The 24,025-nt window shown below is 44.2% G+C and overlaps 1 protein-coding gene across 1 annotated transcript; it reads right to left on the bottom strand.

The window, feature by feature from the left end:
* Positions 1-68: 68 nt before the first annotated feature.
* Positions 69-23,889, bottom strand: rnf144aa (ring finger protein 144aa). Its single transcript, XM_027012891.2, has 9 exons — positions 23,782-23,889; positions 23,180-23,426; positions 11,776-11,927; positions 10,450-10,554; positions 9,820-9,880; positions 6,018-6,228; positions 5,390-5,537; positions 4,955-5,044; positions 69-3,273 (listed from the first exon to the last, which is right to left on the bottom strand). The coding sequence occupies exons 3-9, from the start codon at positions 11,908-11,910 to the stop codon at positions 3,142-3,144; spliced, it is 882 nt and encodes a 293-aa protein (XP_026868692.1). The 5' UTR covers positions 11,911-11,927; positions 23,180-23,426; positions 23,782-23,889; the 3' UTR covers positions 69-3,141.
* Between the last annotated feature and the right edge of the window lie 136 nt (positions 23,890-24,025).

Genomic DNA, 24,025 nt, shown 5'->3' with positions numbered 1-24,025 from the left:
TCACAGTTTGTGGTATAGAAAATACAAGTACGCAGGTGTTTGGGGATAAATTTTGTATTTATGCAGGATTTTTTTTTTTTTTTTACACACATGCAAATTCATAAGCTTACATCTGTACAAGTGGGATTCAATTTTCCAAATACACAGAAAACACAGTTAAATATTTATTTTATCCATGAAGTATCAAAAATCAAATTACACATTAAAGGCCATCTAAAGAAAGAAAGGCAAAACCCATGTCAGGAGCGAAGGAACAATACTCCCAAAGCCCCCCAAATAACATGGCAAAGGAGATACATTCCTTCTTTATTTTTTTTAAAGCAGGTATGCAGGTCAGAAATATTTGGAATAGCCAAGCTGTGGAGTTACACAGACGCTTACAAATGAACCACTGCAGTATTAGTAAAAAGAAAAGAAAAAACAACCAACCAAAAAAACTAGGCATGCATAAAAAACAAACTAACTAACTAAACACCCAACCATAACTGAAAACTATACAACTGATCTCTGTCTTCTTGATCAATTTGTCCAACATGTGTCAGATAGCTGAACAAATAAAAATAGCCCCCTATTTACTTATTATTTTTTAAATACAAGAGGCATAGGTTGGCAGTGGGGGAATGACTTCCTGCTATCCAACAGACCTATTACTATGTTAGTTTTCTGGAGTTATTTTTATGTAGAGAAAATGCTTACCAATGAATGAAAGACAATTTGCCTTTGAAATGATGTGGGCGTCAGGTTATATACCTCGGTGTATGCAGTGTGCTAAACAGGCTAAATGTGGTCTTGCGAAATCAACCTAGTCCCTGAAGTGTACAAGTAATGGGAAAAATGAATGTGTAATAAAATCCAAGGCCCATATACATACATGTACTGTACATGACGCAACCATTCAAAAAATATGTAGATCATACAACGTCAAGAGGTAAACTACAAACACAAAAAGGTGTTTCTTCACCTCGTCAAAAGCAACCTCCCATCAGCATCTTAAAAACCTGCTTGGCACGATTGTCATCCATGGATGAATTTGAAAACTGTATCTACACACAATGAAATATCAGTGACAGAATGCTTAATCTAGGAGAACCTGAGAATGAATGAAAGGGGGGGGGGGGTCAAAGCTATGTAGAAAACAAAACCCAAGTGAGGTACTCAGAATGTAAGGCTAAAACTGTCTTAATGCAGATAGCTACTCGAGAACAGTTAGAACGTACAAACAAGGCTTTAACACGACGAGATTCAAAACCCTACTGAAGCTCAAAGGAGAGACGAATCACCCAAACTCACCCAGACATATGAATCCCCCATACTACACTTAATGTACACATGGTGTAGGGAACACGGCTGAGATTCTAAAGGTCTTCCAGTGAGCTACATATTATCCAGCTACTTCAACTCAACCTCTGCTGCTCGCCATGTGACAAATTCAGCAGTACTGATTTTCATTATTTTGTATTACATGATCCAAGGGAGCCTGATGACGCATGCGACACTCATCAAGAGCCGCAGGCAAGATTTCTGTCGACAAAATAAGATAATAAGCTCCTAATGAATCCTCAGATGACATTCTTTTTCAGACAATATGGTCTGGTTGCCATGATGTACACCGGGCAGAAGGTTACAGCCAAGGATATGCTGGACAGCATTGGCTATAGCAGTTAAGACTGCAGCTCTTGCCTACAGTATTTCTAAATGCACAATAGGACTGCACGAACCACATTTTCTGCAATCTTCAAGTTGTATAAACTTGCATAGATATAGTGCTAGACTTAAATGAGCACACACGAACAGTCTTGACATCAGCCAGTTTAGAATTACTGTCTTTTTGATATATCCTCTGTTTCAAGTCATGAAGGTGGACATGAGTGAACCAAGACATGCAAGTTTCCAACTATCTGACATGGAACATATAGAATTACTGTAAAGTACACTGTTGGGTTATACTTAAGTAACTCCAGATACACTGCATTTAAGGAGAGTGTTTACCGTAGACATTTAGACACAGGTGACTGTCATGACATTAATGAGGTTTGTTGGACTGCATTTTGCAGAGATTTCCTTGAAAGGTGTCAGGGAGGGATTGACAACGTTTTGTTTTAAAAACATTATTATTTAGGAGCCTGAATTCTTTAAGTGCTTTTTGTTTAGGCTCTTAAATTAATGCAATATAGTTTCCATAGAATCATTTCACATGCTGTTTGGGGGAGAATGCTCAGAGTTTCAATGAGACAGTAAATGCAAACATAAAAGGATGTGTCAAACGGGAATATCACTGCCAGCCATTCAGATTTAGAGAATGACTAAGTGCAACTGGATAAATAAAGTCCATGTCGATTCTAGCATGGAACAGATAACCTCAATTGCCAACTAAATTCTGCCAATAGAACAAATGTTAATCTGAGTGTTCTTCAAGGATCTTTTTGTGTCCTTGGATGAATAAGAAAAGAAAAGAAAAAAACAAAACAAACAACACACCCCCACACACACACCCACACCTTAAAACAAGTTCTAACTCGTTGCAATGAAAAGCCCATCTCCAATGTAAAGTCTATCTTTAAATAAGTATAAATCATGCTGTACATCTAAACAGGTTGCTGCTTACACAGCAGGTCTTAAAGTGACAGAGGAGCCCCTTGTGTGTGCAGGACTGAGAACCAGGGATAGTGGTGGGTGACCAAAGTGCTACTATGCACACTGAGCTGCAAGAACTGTAGTGTGAATACCAATTCCTTTGAAGAGCCCTCCAGAAGCAGCGGGAAACCAACCCAGCCCTCGCAGAGGAAGAAGAGTTTCCAGTCAGTCACCCAGTGTGTAGCAACCACGTTACTGAGGGCAGGCTTCAGCAGCCCACCTGTCCAGTCTACCATACGGTGCTGTTCACAGGTGCGAGGCCTTGCCGGCCCGGGTTGGCCCAGGCCCTGCGCAGCAACCCTGGAGAGCAGAGCCGGCGTGGGACATGGGATGGGCCGCGGCGTGGCTTCAAACGGGCGGGCCCCGCTGGGTTGATGAAGAGCTCCAAGCCGGAGGATGGGTGGGGTGGGGGCGGCGAGGGAGAACGAAAAGAACCGAGGAAAGGAGACGGCTGGGGCGGTCCCCCCCCCGCCCCCCGGACGGCGTCTCCTCACACCCCCCGTGCCGTTAGGTCGGCAGGGGATCGTCGTCGCCTTTGCTACACTTGCACTTGCAGCAGAGCACAAACGGCGTGGCCAGGAGCAGGAACGGAGAGGCTACCAGCAGCAGCAGGCCGAACCCGGCGAAGATACCCACCACCTGGGGGGAGAAGGGCGCAGCAGGGTGAGACGGCGAGGAGACGCCACTTCTAAAAAAAACGGAACGCAGAACACGCACACGCTATATTTGGAGCCGCTGAAACCCTTCGGCACACAGTGCACCGAAAACCCAATACGTCTGGAGATCAGGTATGCAAATCACACTAGATTCGACGGCCATAGCTTTCTTGTGGCCAAGGGTTTGCAAGGAAAACTAGTTTGGGGCCACTGTGAGCATAAGTTTCTACCTTCGTGGAGTCTTGGGATCTGTGCTCAGGACTCTGGGGCTGAGTCTCGGTGAGTTTTGTCTTCCTGACTGGTCGTGCTCAACTGACCTCACACTCCAACTTAGTCAGAGTTCGCAATCAATTAAAACGTGCAGAAAAATACTTAATTTGTGACTGAAGAGTAAATGTAAGAGTGCACAGGATTTCTAGTTTACCAAAAGATTGGTAAGTGTCATTTCATATTTGAGCACAGGATGCCATCAAATGTTAAGCCTCCACAAACTGTTCAGGAGAATCTGCTTGCAATATGCCATTACTGTAAAGGACTGTAAACGTGCCCATTTGTTTAGGTCACCCTGAGTCACTATCAAATGACCGCAGTATGTTTTGGTTCAGTAAACCAGGACGCAGCACAGTCGGTCTCTTCTTTCACACTGAACCTTTCTGTCTCTCGTTACATCTCCAACGGTTCCAAACCCATCTGGGTGGTATGACGGAGGTGAGGAACATCAGCGAGAGCCCCGTGGTCCCTGCTGAGGCAGCCCTTCCTGCCAGCCCTTCCTGCATGCCCAGCATCGGCGCGAGGGCTAGCCTGCCGGGAACGTGGCAGCATGCTCCGGCGAGGCCGGCTGACTCATCCTTCCTCGCCCTCCCCGCCGAGCAGCAGATGTCTCCATGCAAACAGAGCAAAGCCCTCCCTGCAGCCTCGGCCAGGCAAGGGCTGGAGAGTGCCAGCCTCTTTCAGCCAGCAAGGAATTGAAGCTCCCGTGCACAAGCAGCCGTGCTGATTCCGCCTGGAAGCTGCGTCCTGTTGTTGGGGTGTTCACTATAGCAGCCTGCCCTGTTCCTGTTCGGTATCCATGACCATCCTTCTCAGATAACACCTCCACACACAATACCGTAGAAGGTGGGAAACGTTCTACAGGTGGGAAGGCCGGAGACAAAATTCCGAATCCTAAGTGCCAATTTTCATAAATTAAATCTTTGCCTACATTTGCCTAGAAAAGAATACCAGTGGTGATTAACCACTGGCACTATAGTTTAATGCAAAACTAAGTTTAATCTGTCTGAGGAACCAGACATTTAGTCCAAGTTTATTTAAATAGAGGGGGACATATGTTATATATACTGTGCAGATATACTGTGCATTAATTACAATTGAAGCCTAATCTGGTATGAAGTTTTAGAATGATGAGTATCATTTGTGCAACCTGCATGTGTCAGACTGTAAGTAGTCCAAATGCATGAGCCAGCATGAACAGTATGGACAGAGGGACAGTACATCCCCGGTTCCTGCACTTGGATGAGTGGGACTGGCTACTAAACGAACACAACATGTTCACAACGGTCACATGTGAGCGCACGTGTCCAGTCCTGGGTCAGACTGTGTTTCCAAACTGTGAAGAAAAGTAGCAAAGGGAGGGAGGCGGATTGGGGGGGGGGTTGGGTGCCCACCTGCGTTCTGTGCCAGATCACGGAGGCTCTGGAGTGGCCCAGCTTGTTTCGGCAGGGGCCTTTGTCATAATGGATCAGGAGGAAGTCATCCTGTCGAACACAGATGAGCGTTAAGGAGAGGCTGCTGTCACCGTGGCGCACGTGAAAGCACATGGCCGCCAGCCAGCAGCCGCCACGGCACAGCACATCAGAGGAAAAACAGGAAACTGAGGACAAGGTACAGGCGCACGCCACTGAAATCCCAGAAACATTCAACTACTGCGCTGCATTAGCATATTAGAATTATTCATGCATAACATGCATATTGGATTTATTCTAGGGTCTCCTGGAAAACGTTAATATTTCTTGTTTATATTGTTGTAGTCAAAAGACAAGTTATTAAAAGTTTTGATTTGCATTGATCAGCAATTAAAGGGAAGAAACTCAGGCACTTACATCCAGAGACTCCAGGCAGTACCAGCAGAAGGCATGCTTGCAGTTCTTACACATCATCTGAGCACAGCCCTCGTCTCTCTCGATGTAGACTTTACATTTTGGACAGCGCTTTATAGGCGCGTCATCATCGTCACTCTTAAAGAAAGAACTGTACCGGTGCAGACGGACAGACAGACAGGCAGACAGATCGGAAGATTTATATAAAAGTCAGTAGAGTGGCAATAAACTGAAGTAGTTACGTCCATCGCTACTTTACTGTTCAGACAGAGGCGGACCCATATCCTCACACTCGGGGGACAGTTAGGCTAGTGTGTCGCCTGTATATTTATTTGCAGTATATATATTGCAGTAATGCAATCATGTGGCCAATCCACGATGCACCTGGCGAGTTTCCGGCAGGAGCCTGAGGCAAGACGCCTGAAGACATGTCTGTATTCAAATCCCCAACACCTCACACAGCACTGAGCAGGAGCACACAGTGCAACTCAACCTTTTACTGGCACTCCAGTGTATCTGACAGCACTCTGTTTTGGTGGTGAGAAAAAAAAAAAGCCCTGCTGGTATCTCAGAATCCTGAGTGGAGTTGAGGCTGGGGAGGCAGGGCGTGAAGAAGGGTGGGGCGTGGTACCTGGTCTCCCCGGGCAGGAAGGCGGTGATGGGTGGGTTCTCCTGGCAGTCCTGACCCGGGTGCCAGCCACTCTTGCAGGCTGAGCAGAACTCCAGCGTGCAGCTGCCGCAGTGCACCAGCTGGGGCCGCGAGGCGTCTGGCTCTTTAAGCTGGCACACGGCTTGGCACGACGATGACGGGCACCATGTCCGGCACGGGTCCAGCAGCACCTCTGTCAGTAGACACAGAGAGACGAGGTCGTGTGGTTTGTGCGTGTGTCTGTCTACACATATTCTGCCAAGCTGCGTACCGCGTGCAAAGGTTGATGGGTCACCATGGTTACACACATTACTGTCCAGACTTTGTCTGACCTGGATAAACAAGTTACCATCAGCAAGACTGCTTCTTTGGATGGGATATTTTCACAAGCTGTGCAACAACATGGACATGAAAAAGACCTAATACACCACTGACACTGGGCAAGCACGTGTCTGGGCCGAGCAGAGCTCCCAGAATGTACAGCATTATAATAATAACAACAACAACAACAATAATAATAAAAAGTAGATTTAAAGTGTGTAGATTCACTCTACAGTCACAACGGCCAACAGCTGACTGCTGCTTCCAAACCTACTCTCCTGTCAGGGGTGAGAAGGCATGTTTGTGTGTTTGCTCTGCATTGGCACTGTTCAGCCAATCCCCCGAAAACAAAACACACACGAACACATATACAAACTAACATACAATTCCATATGTAGCGTTCTCTCTTTTACATCAGTGTTTTAGGGAACGCTGGTGAACTAGATGAGTGCCTTTTAATTAGGCCTTGTGTAGCTGTATCTGTCGGGGGGGGGGGGGTGGATGTGTGTGTGTGTGCGCGCGCGTCTCCCTCTCTCAGGGCTGACTCATTTATGACAAGCCACAGTGGCTCTCGCGTGTGGGTGCAGGGACGTTCAAGGCAGACGCATCAGAGTGAGACTGACTCTCACCACACTTAAACTCGCAAGAGATGGAAACGCAGGCGCACATACACACGTGCGGTCGCACATACATATTCTCGCTCTCACACAGATGAAAGAATGCAATGCGCTTGCAGCTACTTATGTGCATAAGACACTAGCAGAGGGCTTTGAAGGCCAGACACTGACACAGCTGGGGCTATATAAACACACACACACACACACACACACACACACACACACACACACACACACACACACACACACACACACACACACACACACACACACACACACACACACACACACACACACACACACACACACACAAACAGCTCCGATTGTCCGAGAAGCCCAAATCTCTCTCGTGCTAAATAAAACAGTGCTATTGATCGACAGAAGCACTGTGATTCAGCGCTAATGGCGGAGTGCGAGAAAAATGCCCCCGCGTGTTCCGCCGCTGACACCGACACCGAAGGAGGAGGCAGATGGCAGGCCGAGGGTGTGCGCGAGAGCGTGTGCGCGAGAGTGTCTGCGCGAGAGTGTGTGCGTGCTGGTGATGAGAGACAGAATTTGGCCAACGTGACATTGGCTGGACACGCATGTGCTGACGTCCAGCTGCTGTGACTCTTCATCACTTGATCCAGCCAGCACGAAACAGGTGGAGAATGGCTCACGCACGCATGCACAAACACGCAAATACAAACATGCACACGTGCCAAGTGTCATTTACATTTAACGTTTCTTAAAACTACAGAACGCGTTTGTCTCTAATGTAGCCTTCACATTAAGCAAAGCCCCAGCAAAGCCTCCATAAGCTTCACCTTATTTCAGTGTGAACTACACTTTAGTCCTTCATGCTCTTTTCAGCACTGTAAGCTTCCTATACTGGCTGCAGAGAGCTGTGGGCCTTTATTTTTCCTGAAATCTTATGTTGGGTTTGTCTTAAGAACAACACTGTCCAAACACGGCTTCTCAGATGGCCAGGAGAAATCATTCCAGCACTGCAATTCTTCTGTCGGATTTATTTTTATTCTCCCATACTGGAATGGCACCTAAAAAGCATCACGGAGAAATGCTACTACAGTACAAATTCAGAGGAGAGAAGGCAGGATGGTGGGTGGTGTAAACAAAACCTCTGACTCACAATGAAAACTTCAAAGATGCACGACTGCAACACAATAATCATGCTGGAGACAACGGATTGCCTGGCTTTGCATATCAACAATAACGTTAGCAACAGCAAAATACTCAATAGTTGACAAAACTGACAACGATTGAATGCGTTTGCATCCTGTTTTAGCACTAAAACTCTCAGGCCATTAATATGTCTTTATCCACCAATGAGCCTGTGACACCTCCATCACTACATGAACTTCTATAAAAATGGCTCAGATTAGTGCTATTAACAATGAAATTTTAATCAATACAGTGATTTTTCCTAAGTACAAATTGAACTACTTTGTTGAAACAGAAAATACCGTTTCTGAAAACAGAAGACTTGCGGTGTCCCCCAGAGTTCGAGTCTTACTCTTATTTAACTTCAACACCCTTCCTCTTGGCTAAACCATACAAGATTTTGGGTAATCTTACCACAACAATACAGACATTCAGAATTACTTAGCCCTCTCCACAAACAACTACGATCCCCTCCACTCTTTTTGTAAGTGCCTTGGTCACATCACTAACTGGATGGGCGAAAACCTTATGCAGCTGAATAAAGATTATATTATTATTATTATTAGATTATTATATTTGGCAACAGCAACAGGAGGTGCAAGCTATTTGGACTCAAAAACTCTCTAGCTCTTAACCTTGGCGTACTTATGGCATTTTATCACCTTAAGGACATCAACAAGATCAGAGATTTCCTGACAAACCCAGACCTAGAGAAACTCATCCATGCCTTTCTCTCTGGCCACTTAATGGCATCCCAAAGCAGACAATCACACATCTTCAGGTTATTAAAAATGCATCTGTTGGAGTTCTCACTGGGAGCAAAAGAAGAGAACACATCACCCCTATTCTTAGGTCCTTCCTCTGGCTATCAGCATACTACAGAGTTGACTTTAAGGCATTATTACTGGTCCATAAATCACTTAATGGTGTAGGACTAGCACATATAATACTGCAGTGTTATGAGCTGGGCAGAACCCTCAGATTATTAGGAACTAGCCAATTAGTCCTGGCCAAGGTTTATATATATAAAAAAAAAAAAAAAAACAAGCATAGAGAGGCAGAGTTTCTCCATTATGCTTTTTTAAAATAATGATGCCTGTTGTCAGAGGATACAAGAAGAGCTCCAACACCATGTTTTTAAATCAAAACTAAAAATGGCCAGACATTTGGCTCAAGTTAAGCCCTGTTCCCTCAGATCCTGTACCACTGCACTTTTAAGCACTACAGTGCATTCTTATTCCTTTCCATTCTTAATTTATACCATCATTACCTTTTATCTATAGACTTTATGCGTTTGATTTTATGCACTTTATATTTTTAATTACTCATATTTATTTTAATTAAGGTTTAATCTCTTTTACCTTTCATTTCAGTTCCTCAAATTAACTTTAGTTAATTTTCTATTTAAATCAAATATATTTAACTTTAATAAATGATCTTTGTGACATTTAGTTTTATTTTTGGCAAAGACCTTCCTGAAGTGATGGATCTCGGGCTGTAATTAGCTTTTTATTCATCTACATCTTATGTGAAGCACTTTGAATTGCCGCTGTGTATGAAAAATGCTACACAAATATAAACGTGCCTTTCTGTTCTTCCCTGTATGCATGTTTTTAAGCACTGAATTTTAATCAAATAGACTTCTCCTAGTAAACCCAGTAGACAGAGAGTCTCATCACACTTACCTTTCTCGAACTGCAGCTTCCTGTATCTCTGCATTATCTCAGATGCCACCATGCACTCGATCTGCGTGGCAAAAAGACAGAGGGCATCTCAGCTTCAGAGAGGCAGACAGACGAGGCGGCTAACAAGCGGCATCCGACTAGCGATGTTGAGAACCGACTGCAGGCGCTGTGCGCAGATCCCAGCAGCCCGGAGGGGGCATCAGATGGCAGGCCTAGCAAACCACTTCGTCAGACCGGCAGGGTCACATGCGCTTGCCGTCTGGCCTCATAAGGCGCTAGTGGGTGCGAACACACGTTTGAGCACGCACCCCCCCCCCCCCCCCTCATTGCTCTGAGATGAGGATGTTTCTGAGAGGAGCAGTTCTTTATGTGCACAGCCTCGGCTGGGCACCAGTTATGCAGCACATCTAAGCTCTGAAATTACAATCTTAGCTAGAAGTGGGGGAAAAACTCCTGCATGAAAACTGATTGTTGGTTCTACTGTTAATACTCGTAGAAAAAAAAGCAAAACAATATTTGACAGTATTTACTTTGAAACAGCAGCATTTTAACTAAACAAATAAGAATAAAGATGAAAGAAATAAAGAATGTATGTTTTATAATTCAAAATAATGAAAGGCCCTGCATTACCTCGTTTTCTTGTAAATGTCCTCGTTTTGGACAGGCGGAATCTGGGCAGCTAATAGCAGTTTCAAGGCCCTCTTTAATGAGAAGTTCCACATACTGCTTCAGGCACTACAAATAAAGACAAATTGGATGGCACATAAACTCATGATGGGGTAACATCCAGACGGGCTTCTGCATGCATCTGCAATGTGCAGTTATAAAAACACATGAAACAATCAGTAACAAAAGTCCGTAACAGATCCTCTGAGCACATAAAACCACAAAATACATTTTACTAATGCCAATAGCATCTAATCATAATGCACTATATTGTGTACCAATTTTTCCTAAATTAGGCTGTCTTGTAATTGAGTGCTCTCCTATCCAGACATCTACAAAAACTGCCCAGTTAGTCCAGTACCGCAGCTGTCACATCTCACAAACTAATTAAACTCCAAAAAAGCAATTTGTGTTCCAGAGAGAGAGAGAGAGAGAGAGAGAAGCCACATAAAAGCCACAAATGGGCTATTCAACATTAGCAGTACAACGATGAAAATATATAAATATATTGGTCTATAAATAATGCCTCATTATCTCTGAGGTGTAGTGGAAAAATTGTCCCTCTCTCAATTCTCTCTAAACATTCGGCCGCTAAACAAAAGGGCGCTCCAGTTCTGTCGGAGAAATGCCTGGAATCTCTGGCAGAGAGAAAGCGCGAGAGAGAGAGAATGTGAGAGAGAGAGATTGCGAGAAGGAGAGAGGCCCTTCCATAGCGATGCTGCTGCTTCAGGCAACAAAAGTTGGCCTGTCTCTGGTGAGCTCTGCGCTCGCGGACAAGGCTCCGCGGGGCTGGAGAAGGCCATGGCACAGCCGGGCGGAGCCTTCTCCTCGGCCTGGGATCAGGGCCACGCTCGTCTGAATGCTGTGGTTTCTGGTCCGAGTGGGAACACGGATCTGGCCTCAGATCAGTGGAGGCAGCGCCTGCCACGCAAGCATGACAGGAGGGGAGACAAGAAAGGACAGGAGCAGCTTCCAATATTTATTCTGCGGTAGTGAATCACACTCAGCCATGTTGGTGTAACAAACAGAGCGCCTGGCACGCTAAACATCGTTTCTGCAGAAAAGGATGGGGCTGCTATTTTGAGATGTGGCATGTGAAATGGTGCATAAACAGGGGTCAATCTAGCTGGATCCCCGCCACAAACAAAACAAAACATTTTTATGTACAAAGCTAGCTACTTACATGGTGGTTTATGTATCTTTAAACCAAACAGCACACCCACCTGTGGTGGAGTAGAGCTGCCATTTTGTAGGCTGCCCATGTCCCTGCCTGGGCAGGCTCGTACTCACCAGTGTGCAGAAGACACATTGGCACTGTGTGATGGTGGTCATCTGCTCGAGGGGGAACTCTCCCAGGCACAGCTTGCAGGAGACCAGCGGGTCCAGGGCCAAGTCCCAGGTGGGCCGATACCGGGCCGTGGTCATGGCTACCTACCGCAGAACTGCGACAAAGACAGGATGCGGTTAGAAAGCACGGCCGCCGACCACGCCTTCATGAGAGGTGGTTCACGATGCTCCACCAAAGCTGAGAAGCTCAGGCTTCTACCCAGGTAAATGAAGAGCATGTTCACAGGAAAAAGAGGTTTAAACGTTAAATTAGAAATATTGATAACTTAAAACAAAGGATTTGAGAGATTCTGTATCCTTATACAATAGTCTGTGTGCAGAGCAGGGGCTTTTAAAAGCACTCTGGGTAAACCACATCATCCCTTCATTAGGTACAGAACAACCACCTTATCTTGTATGTGTAAGATAAAGTTTATTTTATTTTTTTAAATGAAAGAAGTCTTCTCTTGGAGTAATGTAAATGGTACCAAACTCCAACTGGTATAAGTATTCAAAATCAATTTGCATAATGGTAAATAATGTATGAGTTGAACATAATGGTGGAAACTTCAGAAAGATCAATATGTAAAAAAGGCGGGGTGATTTATATAATCGCCCTTGAAACAGTGTATAAATATTAAACTCCTGTTTGCCATTCAGACATTCTCCGGAGGAAGAATCTTATGTTATCCGCGTTATCTTTAGCCCGTCCTGTCCTTTATTGCAAGTTATTCTTTTCAACTAATTCTTCAATCTGCACGATTCAATTTTTCGAATTGATACATTTAAAGCCAGTACATTCAGGAATTCAGGAATGACACTGCTGTGTTTTTGGAATACCGCGAAACATGTTAAATTGTGTGGGAAAAGGTCTGGATGCGATGAGAAGGGAGTGGAAGGTGCCCGTAGGCGTATTAGGCAAGCAGCTGCAAGAGCTTGTGAAATACATCCCGAATTGCTTTCGAGAAACGGAGCACAATGGACTGAGGAGGGAGAACTTGGCCTACACTACTCGGTCCGTCAGGCCGGGCCCAGACTGAGGGGTGGAGAGGCAACGCCGTCCTGCTGACTGCGTCACTCCTCGTCAGCTCCAAATAACAGATACTGAACCCACACCGGCTCCCTCCGGACCTCATCCTCAGACCGAGGGACATTTGCTTTGGGCCGCTGTCTCTCCACACCTTCCTGTTGTTGCGAACGGGGCTGCCGCACACAGGCCCCACACGTGACTGAAGTGTTTACAGGAAAACGCTCCTCACACGAGTCGACCTTGGAGCTGGGAAGGGACGTGGGACTGCCGTTGTGGTGGGCGGTTCAAGGGAAAGGGAAAGATAATATCCCTGTGTACGGCCCAGCTCGAGCGCAACTCCGGGGCCGCCGTCTGAGTGCTGGAGCCAGCTGCATGTCACAGAGAGGTTTGGCCTGAGCTGGCTCTGGGGTTTCTGGCAAGCATTCCACCAACTCCAGGCGTCACCTGCAAGTCCATTTATAAACACTCACCAATACACTGGTATGCCGCGAAAAGTGAAAGCTGCATTAAATGCATTCCGTTCATTAAAAAAACTGCAGACCTTTTGGCAAACGCTACAAATATTTTGTCTGCGCCACACTGCGGACGTTGGAAAGGTGTCTGACAGTTAAGGATGTGTGTAGACAGAAGCATTATGTCTGCACTGGACACTAAATCAAACCACAGAATCACCAAAAGATCCCAAAATGACATTTCCAATCGACAAACAGGATGTGAATTAGACTTCATCGCCTAAGCAAATAAACTGGCTTCAAACACAAAGTTCCAGTGCTTGAAAAACAAAGATCTTGGCAGTTAAGACCTTACTGGTTTTGAATAGGTTATTTTGTGTCAACTCACATGAGACCATATTTCTTCCTGTCCGAAGCAAAACGTTGACAGAGCGATGACAACTCAGCTGTAGGGATCAGTGGGATTCTGTTTATAACCGAGAGTAATTTGCAAACGGAGCTGGGAATTCAACACCTCTGGGAGAGGCATACTAATGCCCATTTACAGATGGTCCTTACCTGCTTTACTGCTCTAAATAAGCTGAAAATAAGCTGTATTTAGTATTTAGAGTTGTGGTGCAATACCACTGCTCCAAAACCATCAATATCCACTGTTCTGTTATATGGCTAATTTGACAAAACCATTTCCATTGCTTATTTGACACACAAACTCTTTATGGTGCTCAGGTGAGTATCAAACCATTACAGCAATACTAGGGAAGATCTGTCAGATCTGCTCGTTCTTAGGCTGCTCTTTTCACTAAAGCACATCAAGGTACTTGGACAGATATAAACATGTCTGTCCCTGTTGTAACCTAACAAAATGAAGTATTCTTCTACATTAAACTAAAGGAAAAAGAACAACATTTCCCCTTACGTTACAGGGCCTACACAACAGTTTTAGAGTGAGCTATTTAAAATATATCTATATATAGTAGAGCAAGTGATAAAACATCTGGCCATGTGAAACCGTCCTAATGTTCCAACATGTAGTAAATTATCTGGGGATTCAGCCTTTTTCCGCCAACACTATAAACTTAGTAAGATGTTGCCTTAAGCCTAAAATGCACTCAGAAATGTAACCTATTTAAATGTTCCATTTTAAATGTTAATTGGCTCTTTTTCTTCATAAGGTAAATGTGTATTATTACACAATTACTAAGCATATAATAGTGGTGTATAAAAATACAAAGTGATCAATATTATTTGTCATCTAAAATTTTACGATCATATCAAAAAGATATGGAGAACTGTCATGTAGTGTCAATGATGATGACAACATGTATAGATTACGTGCCAGGATAATTCACATATGGGTTTCTGGGCTTGCTGTGTCTAATATGGCTCTTAAACCTGCAAAAATGCTTTGCAATTCCTTTATCCCTGAGAAAACGTACATTCCCAACCCCATGCCCTGGGACGCGCATCCAGTCTGTTCAGAAATGAGATAGACTATCAGGCCTACTAAAACGTTACTGCCATCACACAGTTAGCATGAATGTTACAGTTAAATACCCAACTTGCACAGAATATTCCAGCATGGAGAACCAGAGCATCATTTCAGACCTGGTGAGGAGAAACTCATGGCCAAGCTGGGGCACGGTCCTGCAAGATATTTAAGGAGATCCATTATGGCTCAGCACTATCAAAAGGTTCCAAAATGACTCATGCCACAGGGAGACTCTACATTTAATGTCTGGTGCTACAGCAAATCACTAAGGAGGACACGAATAATTTATCCAGCAAATTATATGAGCTACTAGATGAATTGCGCTGGTGAAGTAAAACACCTCCCAGAAAAGCAATTATTGTTCCATCTTACACCAAGGCTACCATCTGCTCCCAAATCTACCCCGCTGAGACGCAAAGTGCTTTGGGAAATGTTCTGGGGAAAACAATAACTAAAGTAATTCACACTTTCAGAATAATTATCGGAACAGTTTACCTCCTAGAACTTGGATTTTAAGCTTCAAACAGTCCCACAGAGAAAGTGGAACAAAAGTCTCATTATAGCACATCATTTCCCTACTGCACACAGTGTCCACTGTACTCATCTTTACACAGAATGCATAAGTGAGTCTGTGTCATAACGAAAACGTATACAGAAACCCCCGATGGAAAACAAATTCTATGAATACGGAGTCATATGCATATGATTTAAACGTCTATGGCCCTTAGGACTACATTTGTGTTTTAGACACTCTTAGACTTATTACCATTACCAAGACGGTTGATCAAATTTGTCCCACCACCTGCAATTGCTGACCACCTCTTTAGGCACTCAACAGGTTTAGTCTTTTCAAGGAGATTCAGAACGATATACTGACACCCAGGATAACATATCCTTGAAATGTACGATGTCACCGCCGTCTTCAGCTTATGGGTATATTCTGGTTAAAGGGTGTTTGGCTGAATAAAGCCAATCGGTTTTTGTGGACGTGACGGGTACGTGGTTAGTGCATTTTGATTCGATCCTTTTCATCCAACGTAAGATACACTAACGGCTCCACCAACTGCATGAGATCCATTTCATGAGCCACCATCATCAACCGCAGAGTGCTGGCTACAACAGGTACCTTGCTGTTTCCAGAGCAACCATTCACTGGCCACTTTCAAACGCTGCACCAGCTTTGATGCATGCTAATGCTAAACCAGTCAAAGCGGCTGCGTGACTCTTTACATAAAGGGACCTGCTCACAGCGGCCTCCACCACGAGGGCCGGCAATCTAGAACGCAGAAAAGTGGGGGGGGGGGGGGGGGGGAGCCAGTGTGGCCGTACCGGCCCAAATACTGCCGTTCAGCCGGAGAAGGAGGCAGGCCTGCATACCACTCTGGTTTCCCACCTATATATAGACTTCTCTCTGCAAGTCTCATTAGAGGAGTTTTAAGCTTCACTTCTCACTGCATCTCCAGACATCTCCAAGTTACCTTGACCTACTGAACTTAAATACCGGTCCTCTTAAAAGCCATAGTTGGTACGTTCGGAACATTAAGGGGATGGCCCCGAGGAAAGGGTTTCAGAAACGGCTCTTCAAATGAGGAGCGTAAAATGCTTCCCTCTTCACAGTGTTTGGTAACAATAGAATTCTCCTCTACATTTTCAGGAGCAACTGACCACTCCAGCGAAAGATGTTAGATAAGCATCAGACATAAACTCTTTAGGAAGGCAGGGGTTCAAAAGCAGCACATATGCGTGCCCATGCACACACGCACACAAACCCCCCTGTAGTAGCTGACTGTACTACGGCAAATGTTCCACTCTCTCATGTATCTTGTGATACTTGTAGTTTCTATCGTACTGTCTATTCAAAAATGCCATGTCAATCTTACAGCAAAGGTGAAATGTGACCACCCAATTCCACCAGTTGGCATGGGTGAATGGGAGGAGGACCTCTTGCACTTCTGTCAGGCACCCACCCCTAGGAACATTAGAAATGGTCTGCGTTCACCAGCCTGCCTGGAGCCTCACCTAGAGCTGCAGCCTGCGCGTGCTCTCGTCCTGGTCTCCATCAGTCACTCTCTTTAAAAAGGTCACTTCTGGCCTCCTGCGGAAAACCCTTGTTAAACCAGCTCACTGCCATAGCAACAAGTGGCAAACTATAAATCTCAGGACAGGTGTAATGGGAGTTCAGCCTGTATTTGTAAAAGAGAAAGGGTGGGTGTGCAGTGGATGCCCACGGCCTGGTTTTTTGTTTGTTTTTTTGCGCTGTCAGACCTGCCATATTAAGGCAACTACAGGGGAGGCTTCCGTGCTAATGAGTCATTTGCTTAGTAAGGGTGCTTGAGCAGAACAGGTATGCAATGCCAAGTGATGCGTCTGTTTCCCCCATCCAGAAGAGTTCTGCAGAGTTTAGGAGCAGTTCCAGTAAACAAGTTTGCTGACGAGCCAGTAAATCTATTTCAATAATTGGCCGTCAGGCAGAAACGGGACAGAACGCAGTAGTCGCTGTGCACAGTTAAAGAACCTGAACCCCAATCAGTGAAATGGCAATTCCCAAGAATTCCCAAGCACTGCGGCTCGGACAGCATCCTGACAGATGGGATGCCTGGAGGAGAAAGATCGTTCTCAACAATGTGCTGCAGGACGGAGTATTATGCCTTGGTAATGTTTTTATTAAGCGCACCGGTTCTGCTTTCTCATTGTGCAGTTAGCTCTTCCCCCCCACAGCTGATCAGTGGCCGAGATCCGCCGCAACAAACGCCTGGAGCAGCTAAATCCTCCATTTTTCATTCCTTTCTGAAAAAACAAGGTATATGAAAAGTGGTCGAGATATGATAACTATCAAATAATACCATGACGAGGATGGACAGATGATGAACCAGAACACCAGGTTGCAGGAACAACCTGACGCTAGAAAACAGGCACAGCTTGCTCAAGTCATGTCATGTGCAGTAACTAAATAACTGAATTTCAGTTTTTCCCCTTTAAGAACCTTATCCAATGTTTCTTATGAGAGGACGAGTGTGGTTTAATGACCCTCAGAGAGGACCATGTTGATGCTGAAGGGAAACGTGTCTCAGCATCCTACAGCCTGATTAAAAGGCAGACATTTCCTTGAATGCATCATTGGCTAAATCTGAGGAGAGGGACGTGGCACTCGAGCCGGCCAAATGGACACGCTATACAATTCTAGTATCCGTCTGATTCATTGATCGACCAATTTTGAAATAACTGGCATTGGCTGAATAGGGTGTTTTTAAAAACACCCATACCTTAGTTGACACATTATTTATTATTTAGCCTAGATTACTTTTTTAATTTAAAATAAATGCACTGGAGACAGAGTTCAGATCTATAGAACAGACACAGAGACAATGCAAACAATAAGAGTTCATGTTCAGCAATTTCCTCTCATTTGTTATTAAATTGTTAAACTTTATAAGATGCAAACAACAACAACAACAACAACAACAAACAAACAAACAAACATCAGCCTCACTGCTTTCTACATATCGGCACTGGCCATTAAAAACCCAAACTGGTTGGCCACTGTACAACTATTGTACAAAAAGCATTCAGCAAGACAAAATATTGCATGACAGCACTCTCACTTCCCCCATCTAGAGTAACTGGTCTGTAAAATTTGAATGTACATACTTCTTGTATTTTGCGATGAAATTATGTAATACCACAACAGGAAAGCCATCCATGAGATACTCTGAAGAGTTTATTGCCTCATCACTGTGAAGAGCCTGTTGCCTTAATCAATCAAAACTTTAACAGAGATCACTAACATATAATATTTAACTATTTACCATTGCCATCAATACTGCCCAGAGACATTAAATCGGTGACTTGTGTTAAAGTTCAAACCCATCTGTAACTGTAAATCTGTAAACTGTAAACTCAACCCAATAATACCAAAAAGCAAAGCATAAACTATTACACAAGCAACTTCAATAGAGACAACAGCAGCAAAGATCTGGGTGGAGGCTGAGAAGAAGCATGAACATTAGTGTCCATACTTATGCAACAACTCGTCTGCCAAACATCTGTCAGCCTGGCTACTTCAATTCAACATGATCTGAAATAAGGCATAAAGAACTATCAAAACAGAAAGCCTGGTCACTTACATTTAACCTCATGTCATGTGAAGCATACTGTTAATGCCAAAGCAATTAAAGGGATGAGACAACCATGCCCTGCGGTACTTCTTTATATTCTCTATATTCTGGCAGGAGCATTTGTTTGAACAAAAGCTAGACTGGTTTTGGGAAAAGCCATATATATGCTAGACTAAAGGCCAAAGCTAGGTGCTGTTGCTGTTACCGTATCCGCCCAATTGGTCAGGTGCTGAGTCTAACTTTGCCCAGCTGGAATGCTAGCATCATCCCCTCAGTCCTAAGCTAAGACAGGTCAGTAGGGGGGCTGCACCTATGGGTTTAAACAAGTACAGAGTCACAAAAGACTGTTGCTAAATGAGCTTTGATCCAGTGCAGACCCAAATCTGCTAGTTCGCCTCCAAACTCCCTCCAAAGCTCGCAGCTCTGCTGAGCTATGTATTTTTAAGCAGACGCAGCCTGTGTGATCACCGCGTGATTCACCCAGTGCTTCAAGACTCACTGACCTCAGCCTGACTTGGCTTTTTAACACACACACACACACACACACACACACACACACACACACACACACACACACACACACACACACACACACACACACACACACACACACACACACACACGGTGTTGCAAAGCAGGTTCCTCAAACGCAGCTATGACAGAGCCTGTATTGATACATACAGACCCAAAGGAGCAAACAATTTTGTACTACACAATTAATAATCGCCAAATCATCATTATGAATTCTGCTTTTGTTATTTTTCGCAGGCAAAACTAATGGCTTTATCCTGTTTGTTTGTTTGTTTGTTTGTTTGTTCTTTACTAGTTGTACTGGTCCAATCAGTTGTGACAACCCCAGGCAGCCAATTTAGCCCCTGAGAGTGGTCATCATTACTGGGTCTCTACAGAAGCAGAAGCAGTCAGCACAAATAGACAGAAGCGCATCCTTAAGTGACAGCGCGCTGGGTAATTATGGAGAATTTTAGACAGCCAGTAGTTCCTTATTACTGGGTTTCAGCACAATAATTCGTTTGTATCAACGGACAAAGACAGCATAGAAGACTTACATGCTGGTGACTTAGGTGGGATCAACTCTACACGCAAAAGCACATGAAGTAAGCCTTATATGTGAAAGGCGACTCACTATGAATTATTGAGAATGACTAAAGAATTATGCAAAAGGCTGACAAGGTCAAAACGGGCATATGTTGAAAAACAGCAACTGGGACCTCATAAAAAAAATGGCCTGAATAATCTAAAAATTATTATTACTGCAAGAAAAACACATTAAACTGTCTCCTAAATAAAAGATGGGAGGCTTTTTAATCCATTATGCACAGTTGCCCTCCATTCAAACATGCTAAAAATTGAATTTTCTGCCACTCTGCACTCACCCCATGCAGAGCTTGAGAAAACACTATTACACAGCACCCGGGCTGATATGTAGCCGTGGAAGCTAGGCTTTTCATTATGGAGGAAAAGCTTCCCTAACGCAATGAGCCAGCAACTCTTAGAATCCTCTCTCTATTGTCACCAGCTTCCTGGGGTCACGCCGTTTTCTTCCCGACCGCTGATGCTGACTGACGGAAGCCACGCCGCCTGCCCTGCTGCTCGGAGCCAGGCGGGGGGGGGGCACTATCCGAGGAACAACAGAGACGAGGATTGGGAACCACCGGGAGCCCAGAAGCCAGGGGCCCAGCGTGGCGAGGGCCTTTAGAAGGAAGGGGCGGCTGTGATGGCCTTATCAGATCACTGCTTCTCTCGCTTTCTCCTCCCAAGTTAAAACATGTTTGCACTGTGTGTACAAGTCACTTAACTCAAGCGTGGAGAGGTATTTTTTTTTGCTCATGTCCAAATAGCAGACATGTAGCCTCTGAACATTTATTTTTAAGTACACAATTTGCAAGTAAATTGTGGCTAAAATGCAGATCTAGGACTAATTATTTCATAAAATAGGAGAAGGAAATCAGAGGTAATTTATTGCTGCCTAATTTCAATGAGTGTAAAATAAAGGTTACTTGTCATATAAACCACTACATCATCACATTTCATTTTAATGCTGCAGTTATTTAAGGCCAGTTTGGACATTTTTCAACCATACTGTGGGTTTTCCACTGTGGTGCTTAAGAAGAACTTAATTGAGGCAGTGGTAGCTCAGTGGTTAAGGTACTTGACTAGCAAGCAGAAGGTTACCAGTTCAAGCCCCACCACTACCAAATTGTCACTGTTGGACCCCCGAGCAAGACCCTTAACCCTTGATTGCTCAAGTTGTACTCAGCCATGACTAAGTTGCTTTGGATTTAAAAAAAAATAAAATAAAAAAAATCAGATAACTGTAATCCTACACTTCTAGTTTTCTATCACCTTCTTTGATCGGTTGTCGCCCAGAGAAGAATGGGTCTGTCTGCTCTGAAGGCTTCCTCCCATTTTGTCTCAGGGAGTTCCTGCCACTTCTGCATTTGGCTCTTTAGGGATCTAGACCCAGATTTCTGTAAAGTTGCTTTGTGACAATATATATTTGTCAGAAAAAAGGACAATACAAATAAAATTGAGTTTTTCCCCTCAGAGTACATAGCACAGCATAGCATCTAATGTTCCCCACATACAGAGGAAGCTTCCATGTATAAACCTGTCTGTGCTATGTCCGTTTAAAGCTTCAAGTAGAAACTTGCCATTGCCAGGCTACATTACTCAAAACGAACAACAAGGAGTGTCTGGTATGAACAATGCTAACATAGAAGGATAATAAATATTTTTAAAACATTATTTTGTTTCACAGGCCTACATGACTCTGGGATACAAAATTAAGAAGACATCAGAAAGGAACAATTAAAAGGTGGAATTGGCAATATAGGTCTGTAAAGTACTGTTACTATAGCTATGTAACCTCTATGTTTACCTTCAAGCACTCGATCTGGAAAGGCCTGAATTTACCTGTATCAGTGGTCTGTCCTGTGTTATTAAAATCCTTTATTCTGCAGTGATACACAGCACAAATATGTACTTCAGAGATACATGGTACAACTGACTTACTACCTCGTTAAAACGGCAAACTAAAACAAGCTCAAATTTTAAATGAAATTCACAGAGTCATAATCCACCCACAGGTCTGTTCCCAATCATGTCGTGACAACAACGATTCACCAGCAGTTTCATCCAGTCCTGACCACATGCACCACTTTCACACTTTGCTAAGCATCAATACAGCAACCATAATTAATTCTATCATTAAAAAAAAGAAAGAATTATGTTTAATCTTGCTTCCAGGCTAGGACTTGGCTATGTGAAAATTTGACATCTACCTACTGCTGAAACAAAGGTCCTCCTTCCTCAGTTATTCTCAAACCAGTCAGGGAAGCATGCGTTGCAGGCCTTATCCAGACCCTTCTTCTACCGAACGCTGAAGGTAGAGTCCACTTCCACTCAAACTCCTGTGTTGAGGAAGCTGTTACCAAGAGGCCTACTCCTTCAGCCTTACCGAACCCTTCTCCAGTGGAGATACACAACACCTCTGTGTCCTGGGCCACACAGGCTTGTTAGAATACAGTCAAGGGCACAGAAGCACATACTGTAGCTGAGCTTTGTGACACAGTGAAGTTTGAGCTTCCCAGCGACTGTGTGTGTAGGCCTGCTGCATATGAAACAGTCAGAGATCAAGGTTTGGTGGGGTTTTTTTTTTTTTGGGGTTCCCCACAGCATTGAAGGTGACTAGCATGCAGGGATGATCTATGCTGCTGCTAATCATTTTGTTAAGCGATGGACTACGTTATGACCCTGAAAAACTATTTGACAAAATAGTTGGTGTTGGTGATTTATGGTCATCTGTTTAAGTGTCTTCCTAAGCTACACACAATGCAATGTTGTACCACTGTAAATGAAAGGCGATATACAAAAAAACTTGCCATCTTGCCTTGCCATCATCTATAGTATGATGCACAAAGACTCCATGTTGTGCGCTTTGTTCAACTGCTTCTGTATCAAGTGTATCACTCATATTAATGAAAAACGCATAAAAGATTAACCTTCACAGAATGTGAAGAACGAGATAATAGATTAAAGAAAGCCTTGTCTTCTAAAGCATATCGCACCATATATCAAAACACACAAGCCCAGCATCTTCTGTGGTCAGGAGATTCCTTCAAGGAGAAACGGAATACAGCCTAGATTCATTATGACAGCAACAGCAGAGTCACTAACCACATCACTCCTTTATCGTGGCTATATTTGTGTACAATAAAGCAGACAGTATACCGTGATCGAATTTTTAACCCAGTGCACTCACCTTCAAAGAAGAGGCCTGAGTTTGTCACAACTTGACGAGCTACAAACTCGCTGTGTATGGAGTCCTTATATTCCCCACAGATTATTGCCAAAGGACCTGAACCCCCAGACAGTTAATCGCAGATTAGCCAGGGCGCAATAGCCAACATTGTACAACATTTAGCTAGCTGGCTGTGTAGCTCAGGCTGCGGACAGACATCGCTTGCCTTGACAGGTCCTGATCTCACGGAGACCATCTGAGTAACGACCTGTGGGTAGAGAACAACCGAGTAAACAACATCAGCTAAATGATCGAGCCGTGCAAACAACTGAGAAGCTTATTAGCGAGCAAGCCACTCACACAAAAAGCCGCGCTGTCAACGCTAAAATTGCATGTACTTTTAGCACGTATCATAAATAAATCGCTATGACACTTGCTAAGGTAAGTGCACCTAGCCAAGTTAGCTGCTACAAGCTGGAATTTCTGCTGGTGAGGTGCACAGCGGATATTCTTTCGGCATCAGAAAACGTGATTGTTGAAGCCTCAAAATGTAAAACAACGTCACGCGGTTTCAAGCCCCTCCACACTGTTTCGATGGCTGCGCTGCGAAATGCTTTATTCACCTTAGGACTCCATGTAGTTTGGAAGAATCAGCTGGTTAGTCCGATTTGTTGTGAAGACGCCATTTGCGCGAGCGTTTCCTAGTTTGGTGCTTTAAAACAGAGTGCACGCGCCTGCGTGCGAGCCCTGCGCAGCAGCGCCGCCCGTCGGCTGTGCCACGTGCTCACACGGGCTACCGTCTAACCAGGCGAGGCGTCAGCCAATGTTTGTTTTGAATAAAAAACAAACAACCCCCCCCCCCCAAAA

This window comes from Electrophorus electricus, chromosome 13 (assembly GCF_013358815.1).
Source record: "Electrophorus electricus isolate fEleEle1 chromosome 13, fEleEle1.pri, whole genome shotgun sequence".
Classification (NCBI taxonomy): domain Eukaryota; kingdom Metazoa; phylum Chordata; class Actinopteri; order Gymnotiformes; family Gymnotidae; genus Electrophorus; species Electrophorus electricus.
The sequence above is the reverse complement of the archived record's forward strand: the minus strand, read 5'-3'. Positions and strand labels throughout refer to the sequence as shown.